This window comes from Strongylocentrotus purpuratus, unplaced genomic scaffold, assembly GCF_000002235.5.
Source record: "Strongylocentrotus purpuratus isolate Spur 01 unplaced genomic scaffold, Spur_5.0 spur5_contig_859, whole genome shotgun sequence".
NCBI lineage: Eukaryota > Metazoa > Echinodermata > Echinoidea > Camarodonta > Strongylocentrotidae > Strongylocentrotus > Strongylocentrotus purpuratus.
Window position 1 is genome coordinate 649725 of NW_022145567.1, and position 16609 is coordinate 666333.

General features: G+C 37.9%; 1 protein-coding gene across 1 annotated transcript; it reads right to left on the reverse strand.

The window, feature by feature from the left end:
* Positions 1-826: 826 nt before the first annotated feature.
* On the reverse strand, positions 827-16430 carry LOC593143 (cysteine and histidine-rich domain-containing protein 1). Its single transcript, XM_792633.5, has 10 exons — positions 16225-16430; positions 11600-11706; positions 10861-10947; positions 10200-10261; positions 8564-8658; positions 6636-6700; positions 6120-6190; positions 4275-4406; positions 3142-3304; positions 827-1872 (listed from the first exon to the last, which is right to left on the reverse strand). The coding sequence occupies exons 1-10, from the start codon at positions 16409-16411 to the stop codon at positions 1768-1770; spliced, it is 1074 nt and encodes a 357-aa protein (XP_797726.4). The 5' UTR covers positions 16412-16430; the 3' UTR covers positions 827-1767.
* Between the last annotated feature and the right edge of the window lie 179 nt (positions 16431-16609).

A 16609-nucleotide genomic window follows, 5' to 3' on the forward strand; every position in this document is an offset into this window, starting at 1 on the left:
CTAATTTCTGAAGAGTGCATTTCTTTAAAGTCTTTGCACACACTATTAGTGCGGTATATTATGTAATTCCGTAGGATTTTTTTGCTGTTTTGGCTTCAAAAGGGTCCCAATTGGCCAAAAATGATGGGGTTCAAATTTTCAGACCACTCCTTCATTTCCTGGGGGTCCATATTGGGCGCCAAAATGGCTTATATAAAGCGCAATAGGGAAATTTGGTGTCTTCAGGAAAATATGAACCCCATCAATTTCTGATAGCTTGGACCCCAATGAATCCAAAAATGCAAACAAAAATCAACTTTGGCACAAAAGTCCTACGGGAGCTATTTCAGTGACATACTGTACCACACTATCTGTTAGACATTCAATCCTTGAATAAATATTCTTTAAAAAAAACCTACACTAATATGACCAAGTTAACCCCTTCATATAATTCCTATTGCATCAAGATACTATGTTACTTGAAAAAGTATGGAAACCGCCAGGCGCATGGACTGGGAAGTGACATTAGCAAAAGGACACTTAAATGCATTGTATGCCCTATTAAGAATCGTCTAGACATGATGCAAGAAAAAAGGTGTTTTTGGATGAGGTAGAGTGTTATATGCTTCATGTTTCTGTATCTCATAACACAGAGCGCGCTGTATACATGTAAGTCCTTTGAAGTATGCAGTCGCCATTCATTAACATGTTAGAAACCTGCAGTGGCTTTTATGTGGCGGTGTACGGCGCCATATCTGAACAAGTCTTTACTACACAACTAAAGTCAATATTGAGAAGTTGAGATGATTTAGTACCCCCCCCCCCTCCCTCCCCCCCCCCCCCCCCCTCCCACTTACTTTATGGATGGATAATGATCTTTCACTGATACGTTGGCAATAAAGCAAGCCTCAAAATGACATGTAACTCATTACATCAGAATACAGATGTGCATCTAGGTACTCAATTAAACTTAGGTATGCCATCTCCATTAACGTTTCCTGATAAGGGTCTGTATGACACACATGACAAACATACAAGTAGTAAAGGTCACCTCAATAGTAATATGATAACGGAGAATGCCGTGTTCAACTAGTATAATGACATTACAAGACAACACACCATATTTCTCAATGATCTAAGAGTTTCTCAATGCTGATCTCAAAGTAGTCATATTTGATAGAGTGCACATAAGTTCTGCATGTACAATCTGCTTTACATCAACATCAACAGATTGGTTTCAGACCTGATGAGCTAGCTACACCTACTCTATACACACCCACAACCTGCCCTGCTTGCATCAAATCCTCTTCACATGACAAGAACAATTTCATTTAAAAAATAAAAAATAAAACATTAAAAAAAAATGTTTACATATGGCAGGTGGAGGTCAAAAATAAGAAACGTGGTCAACAAAACCCCTGTAGAATACTAACTTATCTGTGTGTATGTATACACAAATGTTAAGCAGGCCTATACTTACGGTGTGTCGTATCATTTTGATGCCATGTATTGTTTTGTTTCATTTCAGGTTGTGTTTGTTTGTTTCCTATTGTCAGATAGTTTACAGTGTCACTTGTAAAGAAGGCTATCTCTGGTGAATTGATCAATATACATACAAGAATCAGGGTATCCTTCCAACCTATTAAAACCTGTGTATTAAACTAATACGCGTTCCACTAGGATGTTGGTAAACTTGTACATATGACGGTTTCCTGAGAGGACGCCTAGGTTGTGTGTGAGTGTGAATGACGTCTCGAGGTATAGTCCTACGTAGCCGTTGTTCTCTCGTTATTCCAGTTCAAACTTCTTCCATGACATGGACTCTGCTTTAATGAGCTTGATCTCTACCTTGCTGCCGAACATGTTCACAACACTCGAGCCTGGGTCAATCACCTATACGATACAATCAAGATACACATCATTATATTACAGTTCTCCTACACATCCAAGCACAATTTATTTAGTCTCGATTTGTATTGTTTACATCAATATGTTTGTAAACTTTGTATTTATGTTGTAGGGCCTCGACGGAAAACAGTATTTAACTGCTGCTGATGGAGCCATCCTATTAAAAAAAGACTAATAAATAAATAAAAATAAATAAATAAATTCTATGAAACTTTACATACATGACATTGACGATAAAGATATACTGTACATGTAATCAAATTTTGATTTCACATGAAATAAGGAAATATGGTTTATCAAATACTTTGCAAGTTTGCATCCAAGAAGTTAATACTTTTTGTGGTTTGAAACATAAGCAATCGGATCCTATATTCTTATCCAAGTCATTTCTAAATAATCATTTTCATTCCCATTTTGTAATTATACATTTTAGCACTGTATGGATTTCATGTAAACGACAGCAATTACAAGTACCAGTAACTACAATTGATGAAGTAATCTACAATTACAAACGATAGAATCACTAGCAAGAGCTTTAAAAAAAAAAAATGACTCCAAACTGGTAACGTTTCCAATTTCTTTCCTTCAGTAATTGATAGGTTTTTAAAATCATTGCTGTCCTTAAATCCAACTTTCATATTTTCATCTGAAATTCATTATCACTCTCTATAGTATTTCCTTGCCACTCCCGTCTACCTCTTATGTTCATTTTATTCTCTCCCCCCCCCATCCCTACCTCCCTTCTTCATTCCCCCCCCCCCCCCCTCCCTCCCCCTCTCTCTCTCTCTCCCTTCTTCATCCCCCTTCTCCCTTCTCTCTCTCTCTCTCTCTCTCCCTTCTTCATCTCCCTTCTCCCTTCTCTCTCTCTCTCTCTCTCCCTTCTCTCTCCCTTCTCTCTCTCTCTCTCCCTTCTTCATCCTCCCTTCTTTCTCTCTCTCTCTCTCTCTCTCTCTCTCCCTTCTTCATCCCCCTTCTCCCTTCTCTCTCTCTTTCTCCCTCTCTCCCTTCTTCATCCTCCTTCTCCCTTCTTTCTCTCTCTCTCTCTCTCTCTCTCTCTCTCCCTTCTTCATCCCCCTTCTCCCTTCTCTCTCTCTCTCTCCCTTCTTCATCCCCCTTCTTCCTTCTCCCTTCTCTCTCTATCTCTCTCTCCCTTCTTCATCCTCCTTCTCCCTTCTTTCTCTCTCTCTCTCCCTTCTTCATCCCCCTTCTCCCTTCTCTCTCTCTCCCTCTCTCTCTCTCTCTGTTGATCCTTACCCCTTCTAGTTTGATTGTTTTCCTGAATTCACTCTTCTGTTGGTTGAATGATATCTGTATATCTAGAGAGACCTGGTTAGCTTGGACCACTGTAGCACTAGGCTCAGACTTCTTACAATACACAGATAAGACCGCCATTTTACCAGTTTGATGCCAGTCATGCCTGCAAAAGAATACATGTTTTTATGATGAAGACAATATTACGGTAGCCAAAATATCATCCCAACAATGGTCACATTGCAAATCAATCCACAAGTCATGTCTTTCATTCTTTATTCCTTTTGGAGTACCATACTTATTGTACAAAATAGAAACAGACATTACAGAAAGATTCAGCAGATAAGATATAAGAGTGTGCATAGATATTTGAATATAACACTTTTATTTATTCATATTGTACCAGAAAAAAGCTCTCCCACAACAATCATTCCAGAATAACTGGCACCCCATCCCACTCCAATCCTCCATACAGCTTCATCTCTATAACTCTATTCCACTTGAATACGCCCTCATAGAAACAGCCTTCTAGGACACGTTGGACATCCATCCTCTATACAACTACTCCTTTTTATGTCGTCATATCAATAAGGACAAAATTGAATGGGCAGGGTATACTGGGGGATGGGTAATTGTTGATGAAGAATTTTGTTTAAAGGGATTGGGTAACTTTGTCTCAGATTCTAAAAAGAAATCCTGGATTTAGCTCATGCTGCAATGATGATTATAAACCTTTAGATCAGTCAGGAATCCCATTACTTTGACAAGCCGATCACCTGTCTGATTATCAAGATATTTATGATTGGAAATCAAATTTTTCATTTTTCTTTTTCCTAACATTTTTGTTATAACACTACAGTCTATTGGGGAAAATGAGTATGGTAAAACCGGTCACTCAAAGATTTTCACTTATTTGAGGCACTTCATAATCATTTTGAAGCGCAATTTGTTTTAGAGCTTCAATATTACATCATATCACAGACACTGATAACACGTAGGGCCATGCATCTCAGATTTAACATTGTTAAACGATCCCTTTAAGGGTAAGCTGTCCTAAATACTGTCCTACAGAAATTGTTGTCTGGAGGAAGAGGGTGTTTGGGTAGTAGGTGAGGGAAGGTCCCTCTGTCCCTTACCTGCATGCAACCAGCTGCTTCTCCTCGCTCTCTGTGCTCTTAAAAACATGGCTGCCTGTGGTACAGCCTTCCTGATTTAGAAAGTTATTGAAGTCAGACGTCTTCCTATTGCAACACGACCAGTACTTCATTCTGTGATGAAAAGAAAGAGGGACAGTGTTAGAGAGTTGGAAAGGAAAATAGATGATAATAAAACAGTGCTTAAAAGCGCTTTCCACCAAAGTCTCTAAGCCGAAGACAGTAGCAAGGGAACAGGGGCAGAACAAATTAAGAAAGGTGATAAAGTGGAAAGTGAAAGAATAGAAAATAATAAAGTTGGTAAATGATAATCAAATCTGTCCATTTTGTATACCTTTACCACAGAAGTTTTCATAACATTGCTTTAAAGGCCCCCAAAATAGGAATGGTTAGCGGCTATCAGTGAAAAAAAATACATGGGGGCTCGGGGCGTATTTGCCCCCGAAATGCCCAAAAGAGCCCCCGAAAATCAGAAAAGAGCAAAACAAATTTTAGAGTGCTATTTTCATGCAGGCAAGCTTGAAAAGTAGCCAAAAAAAAAATATTAATTTTTTTCCCTGGAAATGCATAACAGCAACTAAACAAAATGGCCCATATTCTGAAGTCGTGTCTAACTTAGCCACGTCTAAAGTTAATCAACTGTTTAGTTAGACACGACTTAGACAGGACTTAGACGCGAGGTCGTGTCTAAGTCCTGTTTAACTAAATTTCGTATTCTGAAGTCGTGTCTAAGTCTCGTCTAACTAAACAACTGTTTAAGTCCTGTCTAAGTGGTGTTTAACTAAACAACTGTTTAAGTTCTGCGCAAGTCGTGTTTAACTCTTAGTCACGACTTCTGGGCATGCCCAGTAGGCGTTAATTCTGACGAAAGACCCAATGCGCATGCGTGCGCGCACCGGATAAATAAATTAACGCGCACAGCTAGCTGTGCGCGTGCTGGTACCATGGTGATGTGATCGTGACGTAATGACTAGACTGCATGTACTTTGTGCACGTACGTACGTAGTACACGTACTGTACACTGAGATTGACAAACACACTACTTATCGGTGCCTCAGTGCTCGGAAGAACCACAAAAGAAACTTCTCCAACAGAATGGTTAGTTTATTATAGATTATGGAATTTCCAAGATGTCACCAGTAGATAAGAATAGTTAATATTATCGAGAAAAAAAATTAGGCTACACGAGAAAAAATCCTGCAAAACATATTTGAAATTTTGGAGAATGCATGTACCATCGTTGTCCCCCGCAAGTTCGGGGTCAGCAAGTACAGTGTACCGTCGACGTTGAAAAGCAGCAGAATCGCGCCCTTAAACAGGACTTAAACAACCCCTCGTAGTTGTCTAAAGTTAAACAGGACTTCGTGTTTAACTTTATTTAAACACGACTTCAGAATACCAAAAAAGTTAGACACGACTTCATGTTTAAAGTTAGACGGGACTTAGACAAGACTTAGACAACTGTTTAGTTAAACAGGAGTTAGACACGACTTCAGAATACGGGCCAATGATGTAACAGAAGAAAATAGATATATACATATAAACACAAATTATTTGGTATCGTAACAAATGTGTATTTTTTAAAGAAAATACAGTACATAATTTGCAATAACTTCTTACATTTATGGACAGTTATTAGTTTCTAAATAAATTGAAATGTTATCATAAATGTTATGACATTTTTTTTTTAATAGCCTTGTATACCTGAAGTTTTAGAAAATCATAAACAAAAGTATTCAACCCTTTTGGTGACTGCTCTCCTAGAAGCCAAGCCAATCTACCTCAAAAATCGTTAGACGAGAACAGAATAATGGCCGGAGTGCTTACCCTTCATGGAATATAGCAGCCCCAGGATGATGCTTGCATCGCTCTGTCAAACTCATCTCACCTTCATAAGGCTGTCATCAAACAAACAGGTGGTAAGAGAAGAGTAATAAATGATAAAGTTGAGTTCAGGGGGGCGTTTCACTAAGCCTTTTTTCAATGACAAATGACAAAAACCAGTGACAAATCTGCTGATAACCAATCGAAAGCAAGGATTTTAGTAGCTTATATCAAAAACTGTCATTTGTCACTGATGACAAGTTTTGTAAAACGTCCTCTGGTCATGCGATTGCATTGTGAAAGAAATGGTGTAGAATCGATCAGAAAAAGTTGATAATGTCACATGTATGAACACTCTTCATTTTGTTGTTGTGAGCTAAACAAAAGAAGCTATATGTAAATTTCAACAAGTGATGAGAAAATGCACAACATATAATTTGGGTGTTCATGACTGCATTTATACAATATTTTCACATCCTTTACAGACCTTTCTTCCAATTTTTGCCCATGAGCACTTACCATCCGACAGCCCTTGTTCTTGCATATTGTTCCTTTCTTAATATCTTCATCACCCTCAGTCGTACCTGAAGGAGTAAATAGAACAACATTGTGAAATATTACAGGTTTAAAAATCATGCAAAGGAGATGAAAATAGTAACTGATATCAGAGATGGGAAGATTGTAAAAAAGATGTAATGACCCTGATGAGTATTTTCTGTTTTAAAACTATACTACACTAGGCTAAAGTGTAAATAAATTAATGCTTCACTATGAGTGACTGGCTCATCATGAATCTTAACTCCACTCCCTCCCTTTCTTCATTGTCTTTTCCTCCCTAATCCTAACCTCCCCCCCCCCCCCCCCGCCACCTCTCACTTCCTCCCTTCATCCCAAAATATTTTGTAATACCCTTAAACTTTCACATGATCAAGGGCTTGTACGACAAACTGTTCAACATCAATTTCTATCTAAATCCTGCAATTTCTCACTTCTACCCCAAGTCATTTATTAACTCTGAACCGTACATTTGATGAAATAAGCCTGAAGGAAAATGTCACCATAGCAAATGATGGACCACCATCAGCGCTCAAAATACACGGGGGCGGTGGGCGATTCGCCCCCATGAGCTCCATAATCGCCCCCGTCAGGTTGCTCACGGGGGCGATTGCAAAATTAAAAATCGCCCCCGTGGAATTATAAAATTACGTTTATCTTTTCTGATAAAACTTTAACACAATATTGAGTATTCATTTTCAAACCTTAAACCAATGCAATGGAACTTAGATGGCGCTTTCTCTACCATCTCTACGAGTATTCCCGATACAAACAACGGAAGCTCGCGGTGCGGCCGTCAGCACAGTGGCTATACTGCGCTGGTAGTACCGGTGTGCACGCTGACGCCCAATATCTGCTGGAGCTGGAGATCGACAATCGCGGAAGGACTGAAACATGGAGAATTTTTTTCGTTGTGAAAGTTTGAATCCTCTGAAATCTGGTGATTCTTAAAGAGCAGCAAATAATGTAACCCGACCAGTAAATCAATATTGAGAAGAAGAAGAACGCATAAGATGTTGCAGGGGCGGATCTATATGTTTAGGGGGTTTAACCCCCCCCCCCCTCCCCCTTGGGCTGCCAAGGAAAAATGTGATGTGCACAGAAAAATGCTATCATGTGTCCAGACCTAAACAGTATTAGAAGATGTCAGTAGATGCCAGGAAAACATCACTAACGGGGGTTCAAAAAAGCACCAAAAAATCGCCTCGCCGCTTTGCGGCTCGTGGACGATGATCCGCATGTTAGTAGATGCCAGGAAAACACCACTTACGGGGGTTCAAAATAGCAACAACAAAAATCGCCTCGCCGCTATGCGGCTCGTGGACGATGCTCCACATCGTATTTGGGGTACCCCTCCACCCTTAGCAAAAAGCTTGATCCGCCCCTGTGTTTTGGAAGGATATGGTAAAGACTAAAAGTAAAGAAAGAATGTAATAAGGTTGCTCCGAATAATGAGGAGGAAATTATGTGCAGAACGAGAAGAAATGGAGAAAATGTCCTCACGGGGATAAAAGTCAATAACAGCTATGTAACAAGTAAATTTCTAAGAGGAAAAATACCGACTTAGATAAATGATAATGATAAACCAAGGAGTTTCACGGGTACCAATTCAATGGAAATTTGTATTAAAATAAGAGCCACCGTCAGCACTAAAAGCGCCCCCGTGAGAAGGCTCACGGGGGCTCTTTTTTTTTTTGGAAGAGCCCCCGTGGGCAAAAAATTAATTTGAGCCCTGACCACCATATTTCAGCTCTGACAAAGATTGACTACTAGAGATATCAATGAACGGTTCTCAACTTCTCAGTTGGCTCATCTTAGATTAAGCACCATCAGACAGATCAGCTATTACATATTTACTACATATGATGCACATTGCTTCACAGAACACCAACCTTGCTGTGTTTGTGCATTTAATGACATTCGTTCCAGAGCAGCTTTTAATGATGGATCGACGCATAGAGGTAGCTTAATCATTGGTTCATCTAAGCTGTATGAAAAGATAAGAACAAAGAAATAAAAGGTCATATATGAAATATGCATAATGAATATCAGGTGTTATTTTATTATTACTTAATTACTTATCATGCTGGCTTTGCGATCAGCCACTGATCCTCTCCGTCTCACATATTCAGTTACTGGCACATAAGCAGGTGATAAAACATTTACTGTATCTGCTTCAAAATATCAGTTATTATATCTCTTATTGTAAGATTGTTTCATTAGGAAAAGAAAAAGAATAGTTTTACTATAAAAGACGTTTTCTGCCGACTACATCGGAATAGTTCATTGTTTATTGGTGACGTCACGCATAGTTCCCTTTTTCCCTAGGGAAAAAGAGAACTATGCGTTTACCCAGCGAGCGTACAGGATTTCAAATGCCTCAGGAACATTGTTGGTACATTTCTCCCTCGGGCCGATGGCCCTCGTGAGAATAGTACAGGTTGAGGATCCTTTGATGCGAATAGTTTCAGCTAGATCCTCGAGTGTCATTGTATATATGATATATTACCTTCAGAAAAACCTTGAAAACACATCTTTTTTGCAGTTTGAAGATGTGAGATTGTTTTTCTCATTACATGTATTTATATAGTTGTCATTTACTGTAAAAATGCTGTCGCATGATATTTTTGCATATCAGGCAAGCAGTAAGTTTCTTAATATTTATTATTGATAGCGAAGATGTGGGCTTTTCCATAATAATGATGTATTCTCATCTCACTTCACTATTTGAAGAAAAAAAATCTGCTGAAAAAGCACAGACATTAATGTATAATGGTGAACAAAATACTCTTTATATCCTGATGTTGTGACCCTAAAATAGTTAATATGTTTTATTTACCAAGCGTAGCTTATCAGTATTTAAACAATGTTCTCTCAATCATATTATTACGCAGCTTTAGAATTTCTACCATATGAGGCATAAACATTCCAGGAATTTCTTCCTAACAAGAACCTCTCCTTCACCTGGGTGGAGAGTGGGAAATGTGGATAAATGTCTCCCCAAAGGACATTAGTAGAATGTGGAAAGGAAAAGCACTAAACACATTTCAAAATGAAAATAACAAAACACACATAACATTTAAAAGATAAAAACAATTTTGACAGGCAACTTCATCTTTAGAAAACAAGATGTGTTGTTTAAATCTTATGGGGTGTTGCAAGGAAGTTGCAATCGATTACCAATCCCCCAAATCAAGCGCAAGTCTTGCGATTAATTGCGAATTTGCAATAATTGCTATTGATCGCAACTCAATTTTCTTGCAATGCCCCATTAGTAAGAGAAAGAGAGAGATAGAGGAGAATAAAAGCTAGATCTAGTAAAATCAATTTAATTGTTAAAACTTAAACCCTAACAAAATCCTAGGAAATTTAGGAGACTAGTGGAGCGTTGCAAGAAAGTTGAGTTGCAATCGAGTGCAAATGTCAGTTGCAAATTTTGCAACTTGCAATCAATCGCAACTTTCTTGCGACTCCCCATTAGAATCTTTATCTGTATTCATATGAAAAGGTTGATAACATTTGAAATACCTTGGTCTTTCTTCAGGATCAGCATTTTGAATTGGCTGGCGAGGTGGAGGTACTACTGCTTCCTATAATCAAGAAAACAAACAAAAGTACTCTTATTGAAAAACAATCACAATTGGAAATTCCCTGATGACTTTCACACCATCAAACATATATTGAATAAACAAAACAAGATTAAGAGTAAAGACTGATGATTAAGATACATATTATTCTTCAAAAAATATGGTGTGATGAACTACTGAACAGCACATAAAGGGGGATATTATTCACTTCTTGCATTCAGAAAGTAAAGTGATAAACTTGTGTTGATTAATGCACTTCAAATGTGCTTTCGATGACAATAAAAAGGTTTGATAAACACAATCGTGTTATTTCAATATTCTTCGCTTTCAAATTCAAACATTTTCTCACTTTCTGTTTACTCTTTCCTGTCTACTAAAACATGTGAATTTTAAATACACTTAAAAATGATGTGAATTGAATTGTTTACTGAATCATTAACCAGAATGCCAACCCATAGAAGGAAGTTGTTATTTTATGTAGGTCATACATACAAATGTTCATTTCAAAATGGCAGTGAAAATGACATTCTTATCTTAAGAAAAATTGTACCCACTACCCACTCCATCCCCTGAGAGGAATATGACATGCCTCTAAATCTTACCTCAGGCACAATATCATCTGTGTTTGTTGATTGTGGTTTAGGTTCTTCCACAGGTTTTACTGGATTGTGTTTAGACCTTCCACACCCCTGTATAAAAAAAGAAACAAGGGAAATGACTCAACAGCACAAACAAGAAGGAATGCCTTCAACTGATCATGAGAATACCAGATGCACATTGTGTTATTACCAAGAGTTAGTTAGCTTATGAAGGCGAATAGTGCATGCACATGTATCTTAATGAAATACTTGCACTGTTCATTGTCCATTTATTTTTTGTACTGTGTCTTCTCACATTTAATAAAAAGACCAAGTCAGACGCCGGCCAATGAAGCAGAAGAAGATGGCTGCTCCCTCCCGTGCCAAGGGCATTACACACCTTCTTTTATGCAAATGAATAATTAAAATGTAGCTTGAATAGAGAGACTGTCATTCCATACATAAAATCTATGAAAATCTTAAAGATACACAAAATACAATTTTCTTTGAAAGGAACAAATAAAAGGTTAATATGACATCTTGTTTGGTGAGAGAGAGAAGGGCTTTCACTCACACAGAGGAGTGAAGTGTCCTTCTAGCTCTTATAGTCACAGCAATCACAGAGACTGATCAAAAACTCAGAAAAGCAATACTATCACAATATCCTCATATCCAACTTGAAGTTGAAAAATTATTTTAACTGGTGAATGCTAATTAATTACTATGAGTGCAATGCCCACAATTAAAAACATTATTGACATACCGGTATATTGAGGAATTCAGTGAAATCGGTAGTTCTCTTCTTGCAGCATGTCCACCCCTTCAATGCATCATGGAAAACAGGAGCTCCAGGATGATGAATGCAGCAATCTGTACAATGAATCAAGAATGAATAATTTTGAATTCAAATTAAATGTTATGTTATTATTATTAACTATAAAAGCAAGTAAGTAAGTTCTTCTTCTTGATACACCTTGTAGTCCTGACTTGTTTGATTCTATTAGGCCACCTAGGACCTCTAGTCAAACATGGGTATTCATAGGAAGAATTATACAATTCATTTTTCAAAAATCACTTTTAAACATAGGTGAATAAAGTGAATATAAAGGAAAAATCATGACTTTTTAGAAATAGTGTCATATTCTAGTTATATGTGCCATAAGCAGCCATATACCTCTAGTTATGAGATTGAAGACTTGAAGTCGATTCTCAATGCCAAGTAAAACTATTTTAGCAAATGACAAAATAAAAAGTTCTGAAATCTTCTGATCAATTCCACAATAAAGAATTTCACTGACAAGTCAGTGGAATAGCCATGTGTCTGGCAATTTTGAAAATCTTTCACTCTGGGGAAATTTTCCCATCCTAGGCCTTTATTTTAGAGAGAAAACAAAATTAATTCTCCTCTTCTTCTCCTGCTTCCCAAGTTTTTCCCTGATCCGGTGTTAAGAAGATTTCAGTCTCTTATCAAGACATTCTTCATTTCTTCTCATGTTGTCCAATGTCTATCCTCATCATCAATTTTAATTTCTTCCTCTACTAAATTATTTCACATATAGTGTACCTGCATACTCCTTTTCTCATTATGATTTCCTATTCTCTTTTCTTCTTCTCTTCATCTTCTTTATTTTCTCTTCATCTTACCGGTACTCTTATTCTTCTTCTCCTCCTTAGGTTGCAGAGGTCTGTCCAACTTTGTCTTCAACTAAAATCATGCATCACATCACTAACACCATCAACCAAGTATCAGTATCAGTCTGTGTTGTTGTTAGTGTTTCTAAGTATCAAGTATTATGTTGTCTACCGTTTGTTTTCTTCTTGTCTTCTTTCCGTCTGTCTTCTTCAATCTTTCTTAGATCTACTTACATTCTTTCTTTCTTTCTCTCTTTTTCCCTCTTTTGTTTAGTTCTCTCTCTTTTCCCCCCTTTTGTTTTGTTCTCTCTGTCTCTCTCTTTCTCTTCTTCTCCCAATTTCTTTGATCTTTTTCTTTCTGTCCTTCATTTTTGTAATGCTATAAAATATTGGCATTTAGGTCTAGACCTAGACCCTACTGCTAATCTGCTTTTATTTAGGGTCGATTTATTTTAGATTTACAAGTAGTAGGGAGGCCAATGCCCAAATCTAACTTTTTAATTACTAATTTGTTTATACTAAAACTAAGATTAAAAGAAAGCATTTACTTTCACTAAGAAAATCCACCCATCTGCCGACTCCATAGGTTCCATCAAATAGGAGATATCCAGCTGGTTTGTAGCCATTTCCTTCTACGCCTTTCCGTACGTAAGAGCCTTGAAACAATTATACAGGGCGCGACAAACCCGCTTGCCCGACGTCCCGGGGCAACCAAATTGAGCCGTCGGGCAAGTAAATCAAATTATCACTTGCCCGATTCGGGCAAGTGATACTTTTACAGTAATTTCCTAGTGTCCAAGAACTCTACCATTCACCCGTCAAGTTCTTACCCGTCGTCAAAATCCAGAAGCAAAAAAGCGATCGTTCCGATTTCGAAAAAACTTCACAGACAGCTAGCCAGCTCAGCTAGCTCAGCGCGCATGCAACAGTGACACTTCAAGCCATGAATGCCGCTCCGCCTCCACGCACGGCCGGCCGTGAGCTAGCTAGAGACAGCTAGCGCGATCGTACCAGCTGCGAGCTTATTCGCGCTCTCTCTCTCTAGCTCTGCAGGCCGCACCGACAGGCCTTTGCTATTCTCTGATTGCCGATTGGTTGAATCACGCCAAATATGACGTCATTATTCTAGGGAAATGAACACGTGCGAATCGGAATGGAATAAACAACAGGGATTTTCTAGTAAGTACAAAAAGTCAAATGTTTGATATTTATTCATAATGACTGTTAATGATTGTGAACATATTATTTAAAACTCGCTGCTCATATAAATCAGATGAATGTTTTTGTCTCGTTTTCAATTTATTACTGCGGTCTCAAGATCCGACCGAACGAGTCATTTTGATAATAGTATCGAGACCCCCAGAATATAAGCCGTTGTTGTTTTGTTTTCATGGTTTTAGCGACGTTGTTTAGTCTAGTTTTCGCATACTTATCCGAGATTTATCGTAAAATATCTTCAATATTATTATTTAGTAAGAATTTACAAATTTTGGCATGATATTTATAGCAGTGAATGATGAAATAAAAATGTCCGTACTTTATTTAAAATAGTCGATTACCCATTATTTACATGACGTTTCTTGATGGAAGAGTTGACCCAAATTATTAACAGCTGAAAATTAGCCTACGTTTCCAAATGACAGCGGCTTGCACAGACACACATGTGATGTTGCACCATGGTACATGTGGCTACCATTAATGACATGTTTGTATCATATTTTTTACAACAGGGTCATTATGCTTTTTTACATGACTGAATATTAAAAACTTAAACCTGCTTGAACCATTCTACCTTGCCGAGATTCATGTGAATCTGATTATTTATGGAGAATCAATAAAATGCGTTTTTTAAACCTTCAACCATCCTTTGTTGACCATTTTCTTTGACATATTAGGTTATTATTCAGTACAGTTAAACTGTACATGTATGTGCATTAATTTGCTATCTAAAACACTAACTTATCATTACGAGATAATAAATGCTTTAACCTCGAGTCCTTTTTCGCTTTAAAGTTTTGGGCAAGTGGAAATATTGTTTGGGCAAGTAAATTGAAAACCCACTTGCCCGACAGGGCAAGTGGTGAAAAAAATTCTTGTAGCACCCTGAATTATATTTCATGTCGCAAAGTTACGTTCATAATTAGACAGGCCCGAGGGACAAAGTTCATGATGAAGTTTAAAATTTCGCGCGAAAGTGCAATCCCTCAACAGCGGCTAGCCTTGAATCGGTCGCACACGTACACACCTTCTTCTTCTTAGTTGATCCCTCCACCGACACAGGCAAGCCCCGATGCAGGCTGAAGTCCAGCCATCAATGTGCGAACGATTACATCTTCTACTAATACGAGCCGAAGACGATGGTTCAAAAAAGGAAAGAAATATATATAATTCATTGATATTTACCTTAGATGTGTATTCCAATAATTTGATTTCCTCATGAGTATTCCTTATTATCAACGATCGAGAAGTTACGAGGTCCAATTAAAATCCATCTTGCAGCGAACACAATCATAGCGCACATCCATGCATGCAACGTACGTGTACTAATATTTCTCTCACTCTCTCTCTCTCTCTCTCCCTTTCGCTATACGTAACATACACTCACTAACCATGTATCATACAACACACACCTTCAAATCATGGCTTTCATTTCAATTCTCAATTGGAGTATAGACTGCTCACGTAGACTTTTTTTTTTACTGAAATATCTTTTTTAACACTTCTCATACATTACTGCACGACACTCGTATCTAGTGCTGTGAGAATAAGGTACTAGGGTCTATAAATAAGACTACGCTTTGCGCACGATCTGACCGGAGCTCAGATTATGTCGCAATACCCTTTATTTTTGGCGCGAACAATGACGTCACTGTTCACTGTTTTCCTTCTCATTTTGAGATGGATGTAGCTATAGGGCTCAAACCAACGCAAGATTGACAGAAACATCGTACTCTATCTACTTTTGAATGTTCAGTTTGTAAAAATCTGTATTTAAAAAGATATAATCTTTTTTCTTTATATTTTCTAGTTGTTAGAAGTGGCAATTGTGAACATCTGAAATGTTGATCTCTATCAAAAGTTCTTTACTCAAAACGGATCCCATATTTTTAGGGTCTACCTTCTGCCAATGAGAAGGTTTTTAGTGAGCAAACCTCTACGCCCTCTAGGATTTTCTTAGTCGGTGGTGCGAGTGCGTCAAGGTCGTCTGCAACCACAATTATTGGATTAAAAAACGTCAAAATCTGCAAGATTGTCAACAAATGGTGAAAGACTGTTACAGATCCGTGATTATAGGTATGTTGTGAAATGTATAATTGTATTTTCTTTTCATATTTTCTTCAATTTTTATTTTTACATCATTTTTTTCCCTTTGCTAATTTTTTGAAGTGGGCGACGAGCGCACAAATCGTAGGTGTAGAAGCCTTACGCCCGGGCATTGGCCTCCCTACAAGTAGGTACATATGATTGATGATGAAAAGCTAGTTACCTAGGTCTATCAGACATATATTTAAGACTAAGTACACAACTTTCGCACTAGTCATGCATGCTGGTATGAACACATTAAATGCATGCGCGTCAAAACATGACATGACTCACTCACTGCACTGCCAGACGGCCTGAGCAGCGCCTGGCACTGTGGCAGTAAAGCCCACAGCATCATACCACAACTCACGCCACCCCGCTAGGGAAGGCAGGACGGCGCGGTCAATACCGCTCACATCAACTCGCTTCAAACTGGAGTATTTTCAATCTCACCTGGAACGTCTTCCTCGGGCGAATAAACGCGTCCACATCCCTTGTTGTAACACTGAAGTTTCTCTGGGTTTTCAGCAGACATTATGCTTCTTTTTATTGAAGGTTTATCGAGAAAAAGTACAAAATGTTTCCGTAATCTTAACAGTAAGAAAAGTTTTGAGAGGAAAATTCTAGTACGACAGTTCATTCATTAAGAGTTACCGGAAGTTGCGTGCTTTTAAGGCCTGTGTATAATAGTCTCAAAAATTTAGACACATAAGCAATTTTGTACAATCTTGAGCATTTCATTGATATTATTGTAGTCCTAGACTTAGCACAGTCATATATAATATAAATATATTGGTATTTTATCTTTATTTCCCCCTGATAATATATTTGTGACAGA

Coding starts and splice junctions, on each gene's coding strand:
- LOC593143 (XM_792633.5), bottom strand. CDS start 16,411: ATGAACTGTCGTACTAGAATTTTCCTCTCAAAACTTTTCTTACTGTTA. Junction 10,262..10,860: donor CAGATGATATTGTGCCTGAG/GTAAGATTTAGA, acceptor TCTTGATTATAG/GAAGCAGTAGTACCTCCACC. Junction 1,873..3,141: donor AAACAATCAAACTAGAAGGG/GTAAGGATCAAC, acceptor TGTATCGTATAG/GTGATTGACCCAGGCTCGAG.